At 38.0% G+C, this 24,861-nt stretch overlaps 2 protein-coding genes across 2 annotated transcripts in view; both read right to left on the reverse strand.

Moving 5' to 3' along the window:
* pde8a (phosphodiesterase 8A) overlaps positions 1 to 7,681 on the reverse strand; it is a 100,804-nt gene extending 93,123 nt beyond the window's left edge. Inside the window, exon 1 of the mRNA XM_033990614.2 lies at positions 6,334 to 7,681. Coding sequence (XP_033846505.1) covers positions 6,334 to 6,489 — 156 coding nt within the window. The 5' untranslated portion in view covers positions 6,490 to 7,681. The remainder of the gene's footprint in view (positions 1 to 6,333) is intronic.
* Positions 7,682 to 14,858: 7,177 nt separating this feature from the next.
* gatm (glycine amidinotransferase (L-arginine:glycine amidinotransferase)) lies at positions 14,859 to 24,715 on the reverse strand. The gene is made up of 9 exons (XM_033991705.2): positions 24,547 to 24,715; positions 23,638 to 23,859; positions 23,272 to 23,467; positions 23,013 to 23,203; positions 21,254 to 21,391; positions 19,836 to 20,000; positions 19,067 to 19,130; positions 18,086 to 18,202; positions 14,859 to 15,960 (listed from the first exon to the last, which is right to left on the reverse strand). The coding sequence occupies exons 1-9, from the start codon at positions 24,613 to 24,615 to the stop codon at positions 15,848 to 15,850; spliced, it is 1,275 nt and encodes a 424-aa protein (XP_033847596.1). The 5' UTR covers positions 24,616 to 24,715; the 3' UTR covers positions 14,859 to 15,847.
* Between the last annotated feature and the right edge of the window lie 146 nt (positions 24,716 to 24,861).

Genomic DNA, 24,861 nt, shown 5'->3' on the forward strand with positions numbered 1-24,861 from the left:
ACACTATAATCATGTAGAGCGGGCTAATATGAACATTTAAAGGACAAAATGGTGAGCCTGACAGCAGCAGGTACAGAGAGAGGACCAACAGTTTTACAATAGAAAGTGAACTGGAGCCAGAGTCGATGCACTTTAGCTATGTCCATTTATGCAAAAACATTATAGATTACAACAGTTTAGTTTTAAATTGATTGTCTTAAAAACATAATCAGTCTATCAGTGTTAATAATAATAATAATAATAATAATAATAATAATAATAATAATAATAATAATAATAATAAAAAACAATAAACAATAAAAAACGTTGAAGTCCACGCCGTTTCTTTCTTCAGTTCTGGTCAGATTGCTGGTGCACACTGCCTTACATCACTTTGGATCAAACCTGGACGACTTAAATACATAAAAAACGCCGAAAACGCTTATTTCACTCGACACGATTTAGGCTAAACGTGATTGCTGGAGTGAGTACAAGTATTTTAAACTCAATTTCGAGGAATATACTCGATACGAACACAATTCTGATACTAAAAATCATTTTCTTTAGACGACAGAATGTAGTTTTCAACATTAACGTGGAGAACTTTCTTTTATATTACCTCGTGGTGTTATATCTGTGTACTCCCTCAGTGGTCCAGGTAGGTTCATAGTTGTCCGTGGGCGTATACTAGTCTATGTTATACTTATACTCCTTTAAATGTTACGCAGTGTTTTTCACATGTCTCAAAATATCAATCCTAATTTATATTACCGCGCCTCCTCCCTAAACAGCTCCGTCCGCAGCCACGTTCCCGTTCAAAACCACTTCCTCTGTGATGTGCGGCTAGAAATTACTGTTCAGATCCACAAGATACGCCTATACTTGAACAACACAGAGATTTGGAAAAAAACAAACAAACTTCACTGTAGTTATTTTCAAACAGTTTCTGGAAACAGCCGTGACCTTTTGACCTCTCTCTTAAGATGGGTTTTCGAAAAGGATGTTAGCAACGTCACATTAGCTGTTTATAGTGCAAAAAATGCTAAGTGTGTGCGCGGTTTTTCCTGTGTGAAAGTTGGGACCGTTGCGTTGTTGTTCTGTTTTGTTAAACTTGCAGAACTTGCAGAGACGCTCAGTGAGTTTACAGGGGAAAGTGTAAAATGGTATGTCACTAAATGTGGAAAAAAATAACAGGAAGTAGGGTTGTCAAAAGTATAAAAAACTGATACTAATCTATACTAAAACTAGTATCGAAACGAGGCATAGGACGATACTGAAATTTGGTGTTTACGGTGCCAAAATAATCACGATAATTATTAAAGATGCTGATGCTTTAAAATGTTTTGGATATGAGTAATTATACTTTTAATCTTACGAACAGGTTCCATTTTTAAACAGCTGTTATAGTGTTGTACTTTTTTATAAGCGAAAACAACAAGACATTGGCGTTTGTGTCTGTTAACAAAAAAACATTGCCTCAGTTATGTTTTTTTTTATGTTTTTTTTCACTATTCATTATGAAATTGATATTCTGTGTTCTTAATAAAGATTGAATTGAATGAAAAAGTGATCTAGAAAAGACCATCACAGAGAAGTAGTTTTGTTCTACATATTCTCGTGACATAACAATTATTTTCGCTGGCAATTATCACGGTTAGAATAAAATGTTCCATAACTGATTATTGCTATTTATGGGCCCGTCCCTAATCGAAACTATATACTCATTTAAGCAAGTATCTATACTGGAAAAAAAAGATAAAAATGGGCCTTTCCTGAACAGTTTCATCTTGAGTTTTAATCCTACATGTTATAATAAATAGGACTGTCACAATAACATATTTTGAAGTTTGATATATATCGCCTGAGACCCGAGCTCTTGCAGGACTTTATTTGTAAAAACTATTAAGAGCTTGAACACATATATTTTGTGTAAAAAACAAAATGAGAAACAATTGTGCCTCTAGGAACAATGTGTCTCATTTGTGCTGCTGACAGGTGCAGGAAGATATATGCCTTTAAATAAAAATAAAATACTAATAAATAATAATAAATAAATACATTAAATAAAAAAATACTTTAAAATACAATTTAAAAAACCCCAAATAAAAATAAATTAAAATACAAAAAAATTTACTCAAATAAAAAATAAATAAATAAATAAATAAACAAAAAAATCAAATAAAAATAATAAAAATACATACAAAATCAAATAAAATAAAAAAATAAAAAAAATAAAAATAAATATTCTAAACTCTTAGAAATATTCAAAATTGAACATGTTCTTCTAAAAATTTGCACTGTGGCCTAAACAACCCAAAAGGTGTTGTCCACGGATGAGGACACCAGGTCTCAGGAGGTTAAAGTAAATATAGACGATAAACGATAATATTGAACTGACACAAAAGCCCGGAAGCATATCCCCCAAAAAACTACTCTAAATGTATAATATTGTAGCATCTATAATAAGACAAAGACTTTATATTTTATGTATTCGACCATCAACCACTGAAATCTTTTTCGTAGAACAGAAAAATAACAAAAGTACTAATAAAAGTACTGATAAAAATGACTGTTGTATCTCACATATTGAAAGATGACAGCCCTTATAACAAACAAACACTTTTATTTTGTGTTGAAAATTACAATATTGTCTTTTAAAATGGTCGTTTTGGTATCGACCTTTCGACCTCTGTTACGATGGGTTGTGTGTGCTGTTGTGTGAAAGTTGGGACCGTTGCGTTGTTGTTCTGTTTTATTAAACTTGCAGAGACGCTCAATGAGTTTATAGGGGAAAGTGTAAAGTCAGTGAAGTGTGTAAAAAATAACAGGAAGTGGGGTTGTCAAAAGTATCAAAAATCTGATACCAATAATAATAATAATACAAAAACTTGTATCGAAACTAGGCATAGTGCAAAAAGTGTGTGTGTTGTTTTTCCTATGTGAAACTTTGAACCGGTACGTTGCTGTTTTGTTTTACTAAACGTGAAGAATAAAGAGTTTACAGGGAAAAGTGAGTCTTATGAAACTCAACTGTGACCAAAATGATAGAAAGTAGGTTGAATTAATTATTTCTATCACTCACTATGTCGATCCAAACTACTAAGTTATTGCAGGTCATGTTTTTTTGTTTGTTTTTTTTTATTTAGAGTAGATTTTTTTGGGGAGATAAAGGTTTTTGTTTCAGTGGCGTGAGTTTCAATATTATCGTTTATCGTCTATATTTACTTCAGCGATATATTGAACTTCAAAATGTGTTATCGTGACAGGCCTAAGTAGGGTTGTCAGAAGTATCGGAAATCAGATACTAATCGATATTAAAACTAGTATTCAACCTAGATGCTCATTTAAGCAAGTATCAATAAAAAAAAAATTAAAAAAAATAAAAAAATCACCTAACTGGACAGAATTAGACCTTTCCTGAACAGTTTCACAACAATTACTTTTATTTTGTGTTGAAAATGACAATACTGTCTTAAAAAATAGCTTTTAAATGAATGAATTTGGTATCGAAATCTGTATCAAATATCGAGTCTATTCTTTGATATCGAAATTTTAGCAAAGTGATGCACATTTTTGCCATGAAAATGTAATAACGTTTCGTCTTCGATCCGATACTGGCACCAGATATCGGCACCAATACTGGAACATTCGCTAGATCAGATATCGGCTTCCAGATATCGGTTCCGTCGATATCCTGGTTGGACATACAAACTGATGGAATAAGACTATTTTCTATGCACTGTCGGTCCAGAAAGTCTCAGAATGTTTGAACTTTTATTTACACAAAGTCGTTCTGTCGTTACTTGAGAGATAAGTAACAGCAACGTAACACATTCAGGTCGATTTTATCTTCATTATTTGCGTTTTGAGGAAATAAATGCCGTTTTCAGACTCGGTATCTGTTGATATCGGGTATCAGCAAACCCATAGTATCAGAATCGGTATTGACACCAACTAAAAAGACTGCAAATTAGAACTACTATGTATGTATGATGCTCCTCGTTAATCTGATCTTAACTGTTCGTAAAAATTAAATAAATAAATAAATAAATGGCACAACTTTTTAAAACTTTCTTCAGCCTGTACAAAAGGAGTGTGTGTTGGCTGTTAATATTCATTCTATTGTCATTGAAAACACACACAGCCTATATAATAACATTTATGTAACTTGAAGAACGCTACGGAGTAATTTATACATTTACTTTAATCTTGTATTTGTTTTTTGCGGGTTAAAAATAATACTTTACGTGAATATCCTTTCCGTCTTCATCTTTGATTTTGAATGCTATCCAGCGTTGGGAAGTAACTAAATACATGTTCTGCGTAGTAATTCTGAGGATTCTGGTACAGTTACTCTATCATTTGGTGGAATTCAGTGTACGGTTACTTTTTTAAAATCAAAAGGAGTATTTGTGAGGTACAATTTTGGCTTTGCCCTGCACGGTATTAGTGAGAAAAAGTGAAAACACAGCACTGCGTTTTTTTTTTTCCCATCTCTATTTAGACACAAATGAACGCATAACAAACACAGCAACAAAAATCAGGCGTCATGTTTTTTCCCCCGTTATAATAAGTGCAGCTCAATGTGAAAGTATTCAAAGTATTCAGAAAACAGTACGCCTATTTATACATAATATCTATATTTATATCCATCTGTATGAATTCACTTGAGGAGACGTTACGTTAGAGCCAATGGGACAAAGTGGCCAAGGTTTTTACTGTACTTCTCCATCGCCTGATCTAAAATAGAGGACAAATAATGACATTTTCAAGACCTTTTACCATTCAAAAGACGGGATAATTTTATTTTAAATGCTGAATTGCTACGGCGGTGATGCGAAATTTCCCCCCTCCTGAAATCCATGGCTAAACTATGATATTAAAGTCAATCGTTTTTACTAATTTTGGCGACAATATGAGCAGCAGACACCCGGGACGAGTCAGTGTAAAAAAATAAAAAGGTCATTTGAATTTAAACCTGAAGCCTCTGCTGTGTGGCTCATAAGGTAGAGCTGCAGAACATGTGCACAAAATGAGAGAGGGATGAACGCTCTGGTTGTGTGTGTGGTTTGTCCGTGTACTGGAACGCGTTACAAAGTATGCTATCTGAAGTTTTTGTATTTAGGCTACGCTACAGCGACATAAACAAGTGGATTTTGCGCCGACTAAAACTGAGAGAAGTGAAGAATGGACGAGCGGCCCAACTCCTTCACTCCTACAACGTTTTGTCCAGTTGATTTGAGTTTCTTTTACTATGGAGCAGACCTGGACGACTGAGGGATTACGCAGATTTTAGATGCTCTGAAACCAGCGATATGTAACTTAAACAAGTGTCTCCTCCTTCACTCACTTCCAGGAGATGACTTTTCCACCACTTTTTTACTAGTCTCATCTCATTTATAAAAGAACACATAACCTAAAGCCTATAGAGACTCAGTTTTGTTGCTTTGAAATAAAACAACCGCAGCTTATTATGACTGAACTAATATCCCTATTTAAAAAGTTGCACTGTGTAACTTTTCAAACCCGCTTGTTTTGTTTTACCTAAAACGTGCAGACGACGCCATTGGGCCGAGTTACAGGTCAGATCTGTAGCCCGGTGCAAGATAGAAAGATAGCCTAATGGCATATTGCGGAACATGCCAGTAAACCATCTCCATAGAGACAAGATCCTCACCAGAAAAGTTACGCAGTGAACCTTTACAGGGCTTTATAATAGGACTACAGTATACATGCATGGACTACAGTTTGGATAGAGAGTACTTAGTCAATAGGAACCATAGTAAGTTTAATTTTGTTGTTTTGAAGCTGGAAACGCTAATTATGAGTGAACTAACATATTTACAGGGTTTAAATAGGACCACTGGACAAATGCATGGACTAGAGTTAGGACAGAGACTGCATAACTAATAGGAACCTTACCTTTAAAAGTTTAATTTGGTTGGTTCCAAGTTAGAGAAGCTAATTATGAGTGAACTTGCACATTTACAGGCCTTTAAATAGGACCACTGTACAAATGCATGGACTACAGTTTGGATAGAGACTCCTTACTCAATAGGAACCTTAGTAAGTTTAATTTCGTTGGTTATAAGTTCGAGAAGCTAATTATGAGTGAACTTGCACATTTACAGGCCTTTAAATGGGACCACTGTACAAATGCATGGACCAGAGTTAGGACAGTGACTGCATAACCAATAGGAACCTCACTATATTAAGTTTAATTTCGTTGGTTCAAAGTTGGAGAAGCTAATCATGAGTGAACTAACACATTTACAGGCTTTAAATAGGCCCAGTGTACAAATGCACGGCCTGCGTAACTGTTCCACTTGTTGTGCGTGTGCGTGTGGACCTCACCTTGCCGCTGGGGGGTTTGAGGGGCAGGAGTCCAGAGGCAGGATTTCCTTGATGCTGAGTGGTGTTAGTCTGCTGGGGCGAGTGGGAATCCTCGGACTCTTTTCCACTGTGGTAGACCACCCTATCAGAGATATGAATACTTGAAGCACAGCCCATGCTTCAACCCACTTCAGAAGATTTTGTTTTTCCTTCTTTTTTTTTTTTTCCAAGTTTATTTCTTTTGAGGCTCCTCTGTGTCCTCTTAAGTCTGTTAAGGTCCACGTTAGTTCCTAAGCCTTCATTTTGATCAGTTATAAATACACAACACAGATAAGGTGGGTATCATCTAGGCCACACCAAAGCCAGTTGTTGAATTGCTCCAACAGAATGCATGAATAATATATATATTGCCCCCACCCCCTTGAACCAGGAAGCCGGTTTCCTCCCTTTGGGGATGTTTAATCAAAGCAGTTATCCTTCACAAACTCGGGTCCTTCAGTTGGGACCGGGTATTCCTATCTGCGCGTACCACATGACCGTTTTTTCACTCAACTTCAGTGTTATCAAGTCGTAGGCCTGGGCGCACCATGGGCCCCCCTCCCTCCAGCCTGCGCCAGCTCTCAGGCAATAGTTTCATCCATTTTTACTGTCCACTGGTTCATTTGTCCTTCGCCACCCCGGAGCCATCAAAAAACATGTCTTCTCTCAGCGTCTCGTCTCTCTGGTTAGCCACTTACGCGCAGAACACGGAGCATAAAGCGGCTCTCACGACACTTTGCGGTCCATCATCAACAGGCTGAAAGATCCTCGGCGTACTGTCACACAGCAGCGGCCCCAGCGCGACACAAAGCCGGCCAAACTCTCCATGAATCGGGCCACAATCAGCGGAGGAGCACTCGGGGAGGTCCCGGTGTATGGCGCGCTGTCTCCATTCACGCTTTCCTTCCTTCGCTGCCCGGAGCTGATCGTGGATGATCCGCCACATATAAAACAGCACAAACCCCGAGCGCAATTGGCTACTGCGTTACCAGGTTCATTCTGTAGCGAAAAATCAAACGGAGAGGCTGTCAGGCAGGGATATGTGAAGGTACCACCTCTGGAGAATGCAACGGCTCAGAGGAAAATGCTCCCCCCCCCAAAAAAAAAAAATTAAAAAAAACAAAAAAAAAAAGCACAACAGGCACGCGCTATCCACAAGTTTCGCGTGTGAAACCGGTGAAATGGATGAAGCCTTTGAGCGAGCGAAGACGAGGCAGATTGTAGCTACATAATGCTGATTTGAGGTTTGTCTTTCCCTGCCTTCTCAGGACTGCTTGACAGCGGCACATCCAATAAAAGCACCCGTAAGAACTGACCTACAGCCTTTACTGACGTTAATGCAAATGAGCGCGCGCGGCCCAATGCGCATCGAGCTCGCGCGCGGCGGGGCGGGACCTGCGGCTCCGGGGGAACTTTGAAAAAAACACGCAAAAGTGCACAGAAGCAACAGCGGAGGAAGAGAGACGTCTGTGAGGCTTCTCCGGGTTCATCAGGAGAGGGAGAGACACAGAAATAAAGGTGGTTAAGTTTGGTGCGACGTTCAAGTCTCGTTAAATGTGTGGGACAAATGAAAAGAGCGAGGGGAGGAGGAGACGAGTTTGTACATCTATAGGAATTCACTCGAGAAGGCACGTTTGTTTGTACAGCACAATTCGTACACAAGGTAATTCAAAGTGTTTTACAGAATAAAAACCTTTCAGTCACATGCACAGATAAACAGAACCGACTGAGCCTGGAAAAAATACTGTCAAAGTCGAGGTCTGAGTCACATCTTCAGGAAGAATGTTTCAGGTTTTAGCTGCAGAAAAATGAAACACTGATTCTGTTTAGTCTTGGTTTAGTCTTGGTTTAGTCCTGGTTTAGTCCTGGTTTAGTCCTGGTTTAGTCCTGGTTTAGTCCTGGTTTAGTCCTGGTTTAGTTCTGGTCTAGTCCTGGTTTTGTCCTGGTTTAGTCCTGGTTTAGTCCTGGTTTAGTCCTGGTTTAGTCCTGGTTTAGTGCTGGTTTAGTCCTGGTTTAGTCCTGGTTTAGTCTTGGTTTAGTCCTGGTTTAGTCCTAATTTAGTCCTGGTTTAGTCCTAGTTTAGTCCTAGTTTAGTCCTAGTTTAGTCCTGGTTTAGTCCTGGTTTAGTCCTAGTTTAGTCCTAATTTAGTCCTGGTTTAGTCCTAGTTTAGTCCTAGTTTAGCCCTAGTTTAGTCCTGGTTTAGTCCTGGTTTAGTCCTAGTTTAGTCCTGGTTTAGTCTTAGTTTAGTCCTAGTTTAGCCCTAGTTTAGTCCTAATTTAGTCCTGGTTTAGTCCTAGTTTAGTCCTAATTTAGTCCTGGTTTAGTCCTGGTTTAGTCCTAGTTTAGTCCTAATTTAGTCCTGGTTTAGTCCTAGTTTAGTCCTAGTTTAGTCCTAATTTAGTCCTGGTTTAGTCCTGGTTTAGTCCTAGTTTAGTCCTGGTTTAGTCCTGGTTTAGTCCTAGTTTAGTCCTAATTTAGTCCTGGTTTAGTCCTAGTTTAGTCCTAGTTTAGCCCTAGTTTAGTCCTGGTTTAGTCCTGGTTTAGTCCTAGTTTAGTCCTGGTTTAGTCTTAGTTTAGTCCTAGTTTAGCCCTAGTTTAGTCCTAATTTAGTCCTGGTTTAGTCCTAGTTTAGTCCTAATTTAGTCCTGGTTTAGTCCTGGTTTAGTCCTGGTTTAGTCCTGGTTTAGTCCTGTAACTAATGTCGGAGCCAATGCACAAACGATGCCCAAAGTTTTTCCCAAACTCATAATTCTCCAACCTCATCTTCACCTAAATAAAGTATAAATAACACCTTCAAAACCTGTTATTATTATTATTATTATTATTATTATTATTATTATTATTATTATTATTATTATTATTATTATTATTATTATTATTATTATTATTATTATTATTATTATTATTATTATAGCAGTATTATATTTTAAAGACCTTTCACATTCAAACAACAGACTATTTTATTTTAAATGCTGAATTGCTATGGCAACGGTGCAAAATTCCCCCCCTCCTGAAACCCATGGCTACACTATGATATTAAAGTCAATCATTTTGAATAATTTGGCAACAACATGAGCAGCAGACGCCAAACCCAATGCCTCTGATGTGTGGCTCATCAGGTAGAGCTGCAGAGCATGTGCATCATCGTATTTACTATATTGACTTTTTGGTCAGTATATGAAACCTGGAACTGTATATTTTGGCCTCAGTATTTATCGTGAGGGCTTTTTCTTCGCAAATGTGGGTAGATTTGGGGATTTTTGTTGTAATATGTTAAGATTTGCGCTGTAGAGAGATGAATAAGTCACTTTTTTTCTGCGCTCTTCTCTTTTAATGCAAATTTTATGATGATTATTTATGTTTTGATTTGTTGTATCATGATTTTAATGTCTTTCTTATTCTGTAAAGCACTTAATGAATTACTGTGTACAAATTCTGCAATACAAATAAACTTGCCTTGCCTTTTATGCATAATTATGTAGTAATTTGTTGCAGCTCATGTCTTTTAATGAAACAGTCTATTTACAAATGGTTCACTGGGATTTTCTTGCATTAATTAAATCGTAATTAGGGGCATGAAATAGTTTTAATATTATTGTCGCGATAGTTCTCTGTAGTGATATATTGTGCTTCAAAGTGTGTTTTATTTTATCATTTCTATTTTATATTTTTATTTTCACAAAAAGGCCATATCACAACATCCTAAATAATCCGAATCAAACAAATAGTGTAGTTTTTGAGCGTTTCCCGCATCTTAAACTGGATTTACTAAAGAAATAGATTTATAATTTCAAAACTGATACACTCCTAAAGTTGTTTGGTTTGACTCCTGTGATGGGACCTGAGTCTTTTGGATCCATTAAAAGAGCCATTCATTTTATTTATATGACAGAAGAATATGAGAAGTATCTACAAACTAATCACAGAGAGAATCGACCAAGGCTCACGTGTTTAAAATGGTTCAAACTGAAAGTGGGAGTGAGTTTACCCTTTGGAATTATGCATTATCTAAATAAAATGTTGCACTACAATAATAATAGTTTAAAAAAAAAACCAAAAAACTAGCTGTTATTATGATGCCTAATATGTTTTTTTGCACACAGAACTCTCACTGGTGTGGCCTGCTCTGCTTCTGAGCTGATTCTTGTCTTGACTCAGTGTTAATCAGGATAAAAATGCACAAAAGCTAGAAAGAAAAGGATTTGTTTCTTTTAAAAAATGAGATCTGGCTCCAGTCGTTCAAAAGAGTCGACTCGTTCACAAAGGTCACATCACTACCCGGGAGGCGTGATGCTTTCCTGTGTGGAGTTTGCATGTTCTTCCTGTGCCTAAAACATGTACAAGATGCTCCAGTCTGGGGCCAGGACTGTCCTGAAAAAGAGATTCCAAATCTCAGTGGGACTTTCCTGGTTAAATAAAGAATAAATAAACAGCAACAGCTGCCCTGGACAGTGGCACTGGCAGCAATGTGCCTGGCTCAAATTCTGTGTCTTTGGCCTTTGAGCCACCAACCATTTTTCCATACAAAGTTGAGTGAAATGTCTTGCTCAAGGATACAACAGCAAACTCTAATGGTACCAAACCTTTGGATAAGTGTGTGAACATTTGTGAGAAGCTGCTACACTCTATTTCACGCTGCTGTCGAGATCCAAACTTGAAATCCTTATCAAATCGCACTGGATGGTGTGTTTTTCCTGAATGCCTCTAGTGTCTGAGCCTTTCACACACTTATAGTTTGAGTCACATGCTGCTTCTTCAGTCTCATGTCTTTGTGTTTGTGTTGTATGTTTTATACGTCTTGTTTCACAGTATCATGGAGCAAAATGCAAAGAAACAGTGTTTTGTATTTTTAAGAAACTGCTCATATACCACATGAGCAAACTGTGACTGGACTGTTACTTTAGCCACAAAAGTGTACGACTCTATCACTTTACACTCATTTTTGGAAGACTTTTAATCATCTTTTACCTGTAATGTTGTCTTTGCTGCAAATAATACTCAGTCTTCTAACAGACCCTTCGTATTTGTAAATGGTCATGTTTTTATACAGTGATTTCCACCTTCAAATCACTCAAAGCACTTTACATCAAGGAACCACTCACACATTTACACACATTCACACACCAGTGCACACAGACACTGAGGGTGAGGTGGGTAAAGTGTCTTGCCCAAGGACACAATGACAACCTGTGAATGTGACTGCTCTACTGATGATGTTTACGTTGAAAGTGGGATTAGGCAACCTTCAGATCAGAGGACAAATACTCACTTATATACTTATAAAGTATACTTTTTGTGTAACTCAAATACAATTTTGAGACTAGAAAGCCACATTTTTCTGTTCCTTGTAATAGACAGACGACCTCACTGGAGAATCAGCATCTTATTTTCTTTTTAAAAATGTATTGTGACGTTAAAGGTCCTATATTACTCAAAATTGACTTATGTGAGATTTAAACCGTGTTAAAATGTGTTACCAAAAACATACCCGGAGTTGTGTTTTGTTTCATTCGCACATGTTTGATCCTGCATTAGTCTGTCTACATCCCAAAGCTCAAAATCCTCTGTTCCACCCAGTGATGTCATGAAGTAATAGTTTTCATGTTAACAGCTCCTTTTAGGTAAAAGAAGAAAAGGTTTTCCTCAGTAGAGACGGGCAATTCCAGGGCTGGAATGATCCAAATGATTCTAGTGAAAGTGTCTGGAAGTGCCTTTTTTATGGACGTCTCAACATTCTAATCACAAATCTCAAAAACAACACATAAAACGTGTCTTCCACAGTTTCAGTTCGGCCTGTCTTGAATGTAATACGAGATTAAGTGCGTCCTCAAACTTCAGATTGCTGAGAGTGCTCCCACATGATGGTGCTGTTTTTTTTTAAATAAATACTTCAGCCACAACCCAGTTTGACACTAAAATAGATCTCATTTTCCATAACATGCATTTGTTTTCTGTGTCACTACTGATATATGAAAAAAATAAAATCACCATGTTCCCCGTGTAGATCTGTACCTCACTGTTCTGCACACAGAGAAATGACAAGTGTGGGTCCAGAATAAGTACACAATACATTTTCTCTCTTTCTCTCTCTCTCTTTATTTCTTTATCTCTCTTTATTTCTTTCTCTCTTTCTTTCTTTCCCTCTCTTTCTCCCTTTCTTTCTCTCTTGCTTTCTTTCTTTGTCTCTCTCTCCTCTCTCTCTTTTCTTTCTTTCTCTCATTCTCTCTCTCTCTGTTTCTCTCTCTTTCAGCCTTTCTCTTTGTTTCTTTCTCTATCTCTCCATCTATTTTTTTCTTACTCTCTCTTTCTTTCTCTCTCTCTCTCTCTCTCTCTCACTTTTTCATTCTTTCTCTCTTTATTTCTCTTCCTTCCTTCCTTTCATTCTCTCTCTGTTTCTCTCTCTCAATCTTTCTCTTTGTTTCTTTCTCTCTCTCTGTGTCTTTCTCTCTCTTCCTGTCTCTCTTTTTCTCTTTCTATCCCTCTTTCTCTCTCTCTCTGTCTTTCTCTCTTTCTTTCTTTCTTTCTCTCTCTCTTTCTTTCTATCCCTCTTTCTCTCTCTCTCTTTCTTTCTCTCTCTCTCTTTCTTTCTTTCTTTCTTTCTCTCTCTGCCTCTCTCTCTCTCTTTCTTTCTCTCTCTCTCTCTCTTTCTCTCTCTGTAGTGTGATGAACTAATCTACCTGTAGATGTACAGTCTGTTATTAAAGATGTCATTAGATGTGATTAAAGCAGATGATCCAGTTCGTTCCTTCTTCTTTATAACGTGAAAAGTGTCACGTGTCTTTGTCTCTTTTAAAGGGTAAAGAGTCCGGAGGACAGATGGACACATGTCTCTGTTAAAGGGGACTTTTATGAGCTTTTAGCCTCGATATAACGCTGTCCTCGTCATTATCTTCAATCAAAATTGTACTTTGTTTAATGGACAGGCCTAATTCACGTATGTTTTGAGTATCCATGGATAAAAAAGCATTAAATAAACTCATACAGACGTTGAATCTAAAATGTGAGCCGATTATTATCAAACTGGGACTGCGAGGAAGTTAAACATTCATCTTTAGGGCCCCCTTGTGGACGGGGCCCTGCAGTGCAAGCGTTTTTACACTATTTGATGTATTTATTTATTTATTTATTTATTTATTTATTTATTTATTTATTTATTTATTTATTTATTTGTTCCTCAAAAATCATTACATACATGTTGTTCTTGTTTTGAATTAAAAAAAACAAACAGTTAACATATTTGCTGTCGTTACACTCAAATGCGCATGCTCAGTGTAGAGTAACTAAGAAAAAAAACAATTAAGAGAATTAGTTTTCTTGCACACGCCTTATACAAAAGTAACCACCAGAGGGCAGTAGATAATAACGTTCAAATGAAATAACGTGGGGCCACAACTCTAGAAGTGAAGATTAGGTTCGTAGTTTTATTTTATTGTTCATTTATAGACTATTTAATGTAACATATTCTGCGATAGCGTCTCTGAAAAAATATTTAAAAACCCTAATATTACACAAAACTGACTCTTGTGAGGTTTAAGCCTTCAAAAACAGACCTGGAGTTGTGTTTTGTTTCCTTTACACATGTTTGAGTGAGTTGAATGTGACTTTTTTAGTATCGATACCTGCTCAAGTGAGTATCTAGTTTCGATTCTAGTTTTAGTATTGATTAGTATCTGATTTTTGATACTTTTGATAACCCTAACTCACATACAATAGGGGTTGTTAAACACGTATATCTTGCATCAGGTGTTTTCATACCTAAAAATTCCACAGTACAGCATTACCGTCTGGCATCTCCATGGAGACAAGCAGGCGACTTAATCGGCTTAAGTAAAAGTATTAAAAAAGTACCACTGAAAAATGTAAAGATGTAGTGATTTTTTATAAAGATTTGTGTTGAATTTTGTTGAACAGAAACAACTAAACAGATGATTTTATTTGTATATTTTTGTTTTGCTCAAATTATGAAAGTGTTAAAAATAAATCCTCAGCCTTTTCAGAAGCTCTCGAACAATAACAAAAAATACTTCTACTTTTCAGTCCTGTTAAAAAACGTAGTAGAGTAGAAAGCACATATACATGCTTTCAAATGTAGTGAAGTAAAAGTAAAAAGTATCCGCTGTAAAATCTATCAAAGTAAAGTACAGATACCTCAAATTGATACTTTACTACTTTTACTAATTCATTACATTTTTGATGTGTTTAACGCCCTATGGTGGAACTTCCCAGGCAACGTGACAACATCCATATGGAGACAAACAGATGCCAGGCCTCGTAGTACCAGGAAAGTTACACAGTGCAGCTTTAATGCCTGTCTAAAACTAAAGCTGACGTATACATCTTTACATAATCGTGCTCCAGGTTAATGTTTAGCTGTGTTGACTGGAGCTGGTCTGGTTTATCAGCCATGTGCTCGTGTAGAGGAGAGGTCACCGCCGCCAGTGACCTTCACCTCCACAACAACGACATTTTATAATTTATAACAAACAACCACCACCACAGATATATATGATGACTTTTCCATTTTATTCACATTATTCACAAAAACACGACAGCTCGCATTCCTTTGAGGAGCGTCGTAAACACAAAAAAAGCAGGTTAAGACTTTGAATGCATCAGAGGAATTACTTTACTTCACAACAAACTGTCTAGATTCTGAAGCCGTAGAAGCAGCTAAGCAGTGAGAATGCAGCATGTTACTGGCCCAGTTTTGCATTAGAAGATAACAACAGAGGCAAAAAGTGTACAATAGGATCGGATATGGACCTCTTCTCAAATATAAAAAAAAATATTAGTGGGAAAATCCAATAATATAAAATATAAACAGGAAACCTTTACAAAGTATATACCAGTCATAAGAAATATTTATTATAGTTTTAATGACCTACAACGTCTATACATGTTTAAATAAAAAAGAAAGTTTGGAAAAATGTTGGATGAGGAGCTAGCAGTCCCTTTTTATGGTGACACTCACGTACCAAATTGTACCTTATCCTCGGAGTTAATGCTTCCAGATGTTTCCGCCTTCGAGAGTGGAGCGTTGCAGCAGCCAGGCCAGAAATGCAGTTAATATTGAGATTTGAGAAGAAACTGGATTTTTTTAAATGATTTTCTCAAGCTGTTTGCAAAAGGCACAGTTCAAATGCACCGCTGTCAAATCAAACAATTCAAACGTTTTGGACATAAAGACCCAATCCGGACACAACTACGCAGGGAAACATGCTAGTGTAAAGGAAATTTTAATATTGTGTGTGTTTTTATTTATTTTTTTGTAATGTATTTGACTATAGATGTAATCAGTCAGAGGTCAGACTTTGGGGGAGACGCTGTTGTTTGTCTCTGTTGGACCTATTTCTTGCATGAAATAAGTCAATCGTCTTTATTTCGTTCATCAGTGTCTTTTTCCATGACAGTCTTATAATGTTTAGGTATAACGCTAATATCCGGACTGAGACGCTATGTCCACAGCTCAATAAAAACTGCCCATTTCTGGCGTGGCTAATGGAAGTACGACTGCAGTGTCCCACGGCGACGCACGTCTGTGGTCCAGCAGTGGAAGCCGCCTCCGAGTGAGTTAGCGTGACGAATGCTCACCTTAACGGTCTGGATGCCTGTAAACAGAAACATAAGGGAAAGCAAAGCAAGGTTATTTGTATGGCACAGTTCATTCTCGCTAAGACTTTAAAATCACAATACAAACAAATCAAAACATAAATAAATATCATAAAATTAACATTATTTATGCACAGCTAAACAGAACTGTTTGGAGCCTGGACTGAGCCTGGACATTGTCAAAGTAGAGGTTTTAAGTGAACAAAACTGAAACACCGATTCACCATGTTTAGTCCTGGTTTAGTCCTGGTTTAGTTAAGCTTTAGTTCAGGTTTAGTCTGGGTTTAGTCTTGGTTTAGTCCTGGTTTAGTCCTGGTTTAGACCTGGTTTAGTCCTGCTTTAGTTCATGTTTAGTTCAGGTTTAAATCAGGTTTAGTCCTGGTTTAGTTAAGCTTTAGTTCAGGTTTAGTCCGGGTTTATTCTTGGTTTAGTCCTGGTTTAGTCCTGGTTTAGTCCTGGTTTAGTCCTGGTTCAGTCCTGGTTTAGTCCTGGTTTAGTCCTCCTCATGTGAGATGGTTCATGTGGCTCATGTGGGAGATGTTCTTTGGTGCTGGTCCATGGAGAGACTTGTTCACACTGAGCTGCTTTAAAGTCTCTTCTCTGAGCCACAGGAGCCACAGGACACATGTGCTCGTACTTCCTGGTTCTAGTCCTGACCCGAGCAGCAGTGTTCTGATGTACTGTTCTGTGTTAAGGCTCGTTTGGAGAGTCCAGTGAACAGGACGTTACACAGGAAATAAATGTAGCAACTGTCACTGTTATCTATGTCCAAACTTGGGCCTTGAGTCCATTAAATCAGTCGACTAAAGTTTGTATTACTTGACAAATTATTTTGATTATAAGAATTTATATGGGACAACAGCAGAAATAATATCATATTTGGTATTTATATGTAAAAAAGGCAGATTAAACTCACTATTCTCAAGGTTAAAGGTCACATATTACACATGACACATTGACTCTCGCGAGCTTTAAGTCATATTATATAACGCTGTTCCCTCCTCAAAAACATACAGATGGTTCTGTTTGATTCACACATGTTTGAGTAATATCAGAAAATAGTGTAATATGGACCTTTAATCTGTCTGTCTGTAAGTACATGTTTCCCTAGTACTTTTCTTCTACATAAATAGTTGTTTTTGCATAAATTCCCCCTGCAGGTATAGTCAGATAATTCTACCAATACAGATCAAAAATGTCATATTAAAGCTACTATGGGGATTCTATCAAAGGCTTAGGCAGCTCATTGTATTGACACTTGTATCTTAATATGGGGCCCTCAGTGAAAACCCTTTGGACACTCATGATTTGGGTAGCGCCCTATGTCCATCTGGGTCTTTCCATCAGTCGTAGAATCTATAAGCAGCATATTAACTCGACACGGTAAGAGACTGGTCCAGTATTCAAACATTTGTCATTCCTTCTGTTCAATCCTTAACCACCAAGAAGCTCAAATGACGTCCGAAGGGTTTGGCCTCATGGCAGCAGCTGTCACAAGAGCTGCTCACACTTCAACCAATTTTATTTACCTCGCAACTGCATCGTTAAAAGTCCCATATTACACTATTTTCTATGTTCTAATGTTGTTTCCTCATCACAAACAGACCTGGAGTCGTGTTTTTTGTTTCATTCACGCACGTTTAAAACACAAACTCTGCATATTTAGGCTGAGTTTTTCTCTCAAACTGAAAACACTCTGTTCCACCTTGTGATGTCATGTGTCAATACAGGAAGTGCTCCACTGTGTTTTTAAACTCCACACACCTTCCAATGAATCTTTTGAATAGTTTCAGCCCTGGAATTACCAATCTCTACTGAACAAAATTTAAAAGGTAGATGTTAACTCAAACATGTGTGAATGAAACAAAACACAATTTCAGATATACTTGACGACATCACAAGGTGGAAGAAGGTGTTGTTACCTTTTCGATGAGGTAACAGCATTATAACACGGCTTAAAGATTACAAGAGTGCATTTTGAGTAATATAGGACCTTTAAATATGTTTGAAATATAAATATAATTCAGTTTTTCCAATATAAATGAAATCAAAATGGGACCCTTTTTATAGATTATTATAAACACTGGAAAAAAATGAAACTGAAACTGATTTGATTAAACTTACCGAGACTTTCAAACATCTTCTGGATGGTGGTCTCATTGGCATCGACCATAACACGCTTCTCATCCAACATCAGAACGTTCATTGAGAGCCATTTGGACGACATCCACAAGGGATGATCTGCAAACACACGAGACAAAACCGGTCAAAAGTCTGGACACACCCTCTCATTCAATGTTTTATTTATTTATTTATTTTATATATTACTTTCTGCAAGTTTGGACACACCCTCTCATTCAATGTTTTATTTATTTATTTTTTATTTTTTATTTTTATATATTACTTTCTGCAAGTTTGGACACACCCTCTCATTCAATGTTTTATTTATTTATTTTTTATTTTTTATTTTTATATATTACTTTCTGCAAGTTTGGACACACCCTCTCATTCAATGTTTTATTTATTTATTTATTTATTTTAATTTTTATATATTACTTTCTGCAAGTTTGGACACACCCTCTCATTCAATGTTTTATTTATTTATTTTTTATTTTTTATTTTTATATATTACTTTCTGCAAGTTTGGACACACCCTCTCATTCAATGTTTTATTTATTTATTTTTTATTTTTTATTTTTATATATTACTTTCTGCAAGTTTGGACACACCCTCTCATTCAATGTTTTATTTATTTATTTATTTATTTTAATTTTTATATATTACTTTCTGCAAGTTTGGACACACCCTCTCATTCAATGTTTTATTTATTTATTTTTTATTTTTTATTTTTATATATTACTTTCTGCAAGTTTGGACACACCCTCTCAGTCAGTAAGATAAATTATATATAAAAAAATGTGAGTTATTTACCTTTTTTCATTGCTACATAACTGCATATATCTTACTTCATATATTTGATGTCTTCTGTGTGTATATAAAATGCAGAAAGTAGTGAAAATAAAGAAAAAAAAACACTGCGTCCAAACGTGTGGGTCGTGTACATTTGCTTTGCTTATGAAACACCTGATTAATGTAGATACAAACCATCAGGAATCAAAGGTGTTGGAGGTTTCACAACAGTCCAGCCAGCCTTCTTAAACATGTCGATCTGAAACCACAGATAAAGGGACAGGCCAAGAGTCCAGTGAATACAGACAGACAGATATACAGACAGACAGATATACAGACAGACGGATATTTAGACTAGAGCTGCAAGATACTAGACTGTTTTACAATTTGTGATATGGCTGTTAAAAACTGTGATATCGATATTATTGAGATACTTTCAGAGCCTTTAGCCATTTTATAGTTGTTTCCCTTTTGATTTATCGTCTCAGAGTTGTTTTTGGAGTGATTCACGCATGTTTGAGCAACTTTCAACAGACGCCATATTGCCGCTCGATCTCCGTTTTCACCGCCACCATCGTGACGTACTTACTTCGCTCTTGAATTAAATTTCGTTCATCGCCGACAGCTACACGGCTCTTTACAGCGACGTCGGCTCCCGCTTGACATCACAGTTTTCTAACGCAGTAGTCGGCGAACTTGTTTCTTTTATTAAGTTGTTTTAGCCGAATATTGTGCTTTAAAATGTGGAAAACTATAACACAATGATCCACGGGTGTTGTAGATTATAACTATGGGGTGTCTTATTAAAAAGTAGTACATTTTTGTCAGATTGAGAACCTTGGTACTACCGCGGTACATGGAGTATATTGCGATTACTGCGTTTGTCAAGATCACAATATCGATACTGTTGAGATTATACCGTGTGGCCCTGACGCACACATATACTGAGATATAGACACTGTACCTGGCGACATGGTCTATCCGGGTTTGACAGCACCAGTCCCGGGCCGATGATGTTAAAAGTGGCATCGATGTGCATGGGGTTTGGGTCTTTGAAGGAGATCACGTGCACTTTGTACTCGGGGGCAAGATGGCGGCGCATCCACTCTATTCCCATGTAGTTTGTGACCTGAGGGAGACACATCATTATATTAAACGCTACTGAAAAATCTCTTCTTCTAATGTTTTTAATGTGATGTCTCTCTTAATTCTAATTTTACTTTAATTTTGTGTATGTGATGTTTTAATGTGAGCAACAGACTGCAAAGTACTTTCACTGAGGATGAAGTGCCTATCTAAAATAATAATAAAAATATATATATATAGATGAATAAATAATCTATCTAGCCATCTAAAATGTAGTTTAACAATAGGCCCTTTACACAGAATCGCTTGGCTAGTTCTGGTACAAATCATCTTGGAGGGCCCACACTACAGGCTGAATGAAAAACACTCATTACAGACTTTGTGAGGGGCCCCTCCCTGCACTGACCCCTGAGTAAACTGTCCCCTTACCCCAAAATCATTCCGATTGTAGTGGTATTTTCACATCACTAATTCATTTTTATTTCAGTTAGCATTAGCATTAGCTTCGAGACACAAACACCTACTTTTCTAAACACAGAGGCTTCTGCCGGTAATATCTTAACACGCTGTCTCGACTAATTTCAAATACACAGTGAATGTAGCGGGTACAGTGGCTCATGCTTTTTGAGAGAACTGGAACTAGCCCGGTGGCTCAGTGAAAAGGGTGATTCTCAAACGGTGGTTCTAGTACATCTGGTGGTGTGGTACTTGTTAGTTCTGGGTGTATTTTTGCCTTTCCAGATGCATATTCCAGATCCACTGTTATAAAGACAAATAGATGAAAGATGAATTTGTAATCTTTTATTCCGTCTGTCATTCACCTTTTAAATCTAAATGATGTGAAGTAGAGTTCAGCTCTAGCAGTTATAGGGGCCAATTTGGAGCCAAATTCCATATTTAGAACTCCGACTGCGAATATCACAGCAACCACAGAGCCAGTCTGGAGAGAGGCCATTGATGGTAATGTCCATTCCTGTCCACAGTGGTGGTTTAGCAGGGTGTGGACACTTAGCATTGCTGTCAATCAAACCTGTTGCTAATGCTAGCAGGAGCGACCTCTGGAAAAGAAGACACCTGATCTGTCTGTTATTAATGTTCATATCTTAAGTTAGGGACAAAATAGCAAAACAGTTAGTGGATGGGGCCAGTAGTGCGTTCATGATCACTTTCTATCTGGAACAGGATTAGCGTGTTAGCTATGTCCATTTACATATTTACAGTCTATGGTTTGGATGTGTTTTTACTACTCAAATAAACTGCCACCTGAATGTTCATCTGAAGAGAATGTGTTTGTACCTGGCTCCTCTGGACGAACAGGTCGCGTCCCGCTCGGATGAAGTCGGCAGCGTCGAAACAGGGCTCGTGTTCTGTGGTCACAAACTTCCCCTGAGCCGCGAGCTTGTGTCGGTCCTCCACCGTGCGGATGGGGTAATCCTACGACCAAAACAAAACAGGTCTATGTTTAACCAAATAACATATGTGAATGCAAATGTTCCTGTTTTAGCCTGTTCAATCTATTTTTAGATTTAAAGGAGCAGATTTGTCATGATCTTTGAACCTTATTACGTCCATATTTAAACTTGTATAACTCAGTGTGAATGATCTACATTTATGGATTATTCTATAAGTCTATAAAGCAATTTAAATCAGACCATGATAAAACACTGACTGACGTGTTTGTTATCGGCAGCAATTATCAAAACCCCAGTGAACTGCCAAGTCAAACCAAGTCCAGGCTGTTGAAACGTGCTGCACGATAGTTCACATAAAACTGCTCAAATAAACACAGGTTGGTGGTGCGATTCCAGCTCCCACAAATAAATTCTGCCGATATGTCTTTGGACGAGACACTTAACCTTAACCAGTTGCAAACCCCGTAACCTAGAAATGCAGGCTCCGTGTCGGTCTCTCCAGTGTTGTGTTGAATGTTTTGAATGTCTCTCCCCCACTCTCCACCCCCATTTCACCTTTCAGTCAATAACAATAAAACGCAAACCAAAATACTTACCATATTTTCCGGACTATAAGTTGCACTTTTTTCATATTTTGTCTAGGGCTTTTGTCTCATGCTTAGATGTGACTTATATGTGAAATTATTCCAGTATAAAATTTCACATCTTCATTATTGTGACACTGGCAACAGCAAGAAGGCGCTCCAGGCTTGTTTACCAGGATGACAGCCACGTGTAAGGTAAGCATCTACTACTTAGGTATTTTACATGTTACAGTTCATGTGCTTGGCCACTAGATGGAGATGATGTTTGTAATACCTGTAAGAAAATTTACTTGACTTGTTTTATAGATTTTATGCATAAACATTTCATATTTATACATTTGTACATTTCATATTTAATTTCCACTTATTTATTTCCCCTTCATTTATAAGACCATAAAGGTGATGATTTTTCATTTGGAACAATATGTTTATTTTATCATAAGTCTAGTAAAAGGTCGCGAAAACTACTTCCTGTTTTCAGGTTCAGACTTTTATGCTAATGTGAAGTCTGACCTGACAGAGCACTATTTAAGAAACAACTGAAAAGTAAAATATAAAGTTTTGGGTTCACAGGTTTGTTTACTAGCAGAGTGGTGTGTATATTTTCCATGTGTTCATATTTTGTGTGTAAATGTAATATGAGCCAGAACTTATGTTGTGTTTTATGTTTGCTCGTTCTACGGTGTGAACTGTGATGAAAAAGTAAGACCACAGGAAACATCAGTGAAAAGAACTCTTGTGTCTCGTGTTTGTGGACAAGCATATGTCACGTTAGCGTATCTGATTAACTGTTAATATCATACGTTAACATATATAACATGTGTTATGTCAGTGTGCTGTATGCTATTCAGCCTGTTCTCTGCTTTATTATTATTATTATTATTATTATTATTATTATTATTATAACTTGCCTTTAAAGGTAAAATGTCTGTTCTTGTCATGTCTGACCAGTGCAACTTATGTTTTTTTCTTCATTATTGCTAATTTTTTTGCTGGTGAGACTTATACTCCGAAGCAACTGCTAGTCTGGAAAATATGGTAAAGTGTTTTCTGTCTCACCTGATCATACAGCTCATCGGCCATTGTGGGTTTGGGAGCAGTGGTCCATTTGGCTCCTTTCTTGAAGTACTCCTTGATCAGGGGCCTGTAGGCTCTGTACTCAAAGAACCGCGCCCTCCATGCCATAGGGGCTTCGATGATCTCGTTACCCACCACGATGAGGATGTCTCTGGGCATAGCTGCATACATACCTGCACAAGACAAACAGCCTTCAGTTCTGTTCTCAGGGCCATAGATGTGTCCATGTCTGCGTGCTTACCGGAGGATTCAAAGTCTGGAGTCTTGTAAACCATAGACCAGTCGATGGGCTCGGGGCGTCTCACCGTCACTCCCTCATGGCGCAGAATATTGCACATTTCCTCAATTTCAGAAACTGCTTTTTTCAAGTGGTCCGCAGGAAAAGACTGGCCTCCATACTTCTGATACCAAGGCCAGTACTTCTCATAAGTGTTAGCCTGCAGACAAACAATGACAAATGAAATGTGTGAGAATTAAAGTGTCCAATGGGCTGCAGCTGCATCCTATAGTAAGATGATAGTGATGCTAAAGTTTACTACCAACCACACCACAGAGTCAGAAGGCTTTATTAATAAATGAGCAGTACATTTGCTCTGTAATGACTCACTTTCACTTCCACAGTGAAGGGAGGCACGTGTGCATTCTCGGCGCGGCCCACGATCACCTCCTCCAGTGTGTCCCATTCGTTGTAGCTGCTCACGGGACAGTCCTCGTGCTGTGGGTCAGTAACGTGTTCGTCCTCCAGGTGCGGCTCGGCCACAGCGGCGCTGGAAGTGCTCTGCAGCGCCCTCTGCGCCCTCTGCGCCCAGCCCGTCACTGCGCGCCCCAACTGTGGGGAATAAAGGAGTTATGATCAGGTGGAGGTTATTGTGGTTAAACTGGATATTTGAACATTTTAACAGAAAAACTAAACAGTGTCAGAACAAAACAAAAGTGAGTTCTGCGTGTCTGCTGCGTGACCCGCTGGCTCGGTGTCAAAGTACACGCGTTTGGAGGAGTCTTATCACAGTTTTACTGCGGCGCCGCGGGTCAGCGGGTTTGGGAGCGCATCTGTGCCAAACAGCTGCGCGCTGTCACTCCAGAGAGAGCCCTCTCAGCACGGCACAGGCCTGTCTCATGCCAAGATTTCGCACAATTTTCCATGTTCATTCAAAAAACATAAAATCATTCTGCAGCTTTGTAAATAAAGCGCATAGCACATGTTTAGAGTTATCCAAACTTTGACAAGATGAAGAATGAATTGAGCAACAGAAAAACAAAAGAAAAGTGAATTACATCAGCTAGAACTGAAGTGCAACTAAATGTACATCAATTCGGACAAAACAAATTCTTTTATTTGCAGCTCCTCTTTTTCCTGATAATCTGGTATTTTAGTCTCTCTCTAAACTGTGTCCATTCTGTCCATTCTGTGTAGGCCTGCACTGTTTCAAGACTGATGCTTTTCACGGGTCTCTCCTGTGACCACTGGACTTACATTAAAAGACACAAATCACCGTGAGAGATGAGAGATACCAACCATGGCTCCAATCAGATGGGCGGCCTCTGCGCCCCTGCTACCTCCTCTGAGACACCTGACCCGCAGCATGGTCCGACCTTATGGTGAGTGATGCAGACTCAAACGGCGACGCACGTCCTTTTCACGCGTTACGCACGAATGGAGGCGCTGGGCTCAGCCTCACTTTATACCTCCGGGGCTACGTGTCTCTCAGACTATTGGCTGCTTTTTTCTTGAGCAGCAACGTGACGAGAGAAATAGTCTTTCTCTGAAACCCAATCCCTGACCGCAGCAAATTCTTATCTGCAGAAGAGGAGCATCGGGACGAAGCGTGGC

This window comes from Periophthalmus magnuspinnatus, chromosome 3 (genome assembly GCF_009829125.3).
Source record: "Periophthalmus magnuspinnatus isolate fPerMag1 chromosome 3, fPerMag1.2.pri, whole genome shotgun sequence".
NCBI lineage: Eukaryota > Metazoa > Chordata > Actinopteri > Gobiiformes > Gobiidae > Periophthalmus > Periophthalmus magnuspinnatus.

Bases quoted from the DNA above. Each gene is read 5' to 3' on its own strand.
- gatm (XM_033991705.2), bottom strand. From the start codon at position 24,615: ATGCTGCGGGTCAGGTGTCTCAGAGGAGGTAGCAGGGGCGCAGAGGCC. The intron at 23,204-23,271 runs GTAAGCACGCAG...TGTCTTGTGCAG, and splicing joins TCCAGACTTTGAATCCTCCG to GTATGTATGCAGCTATGCCC. The intron at 20,001-21,253 runs GTACAAACACAT...TGTCTCCCTCAG, and splicing joins TGTTCGTCCAGAGGAGCCAG to GTCACAAACTACATGGGAAT.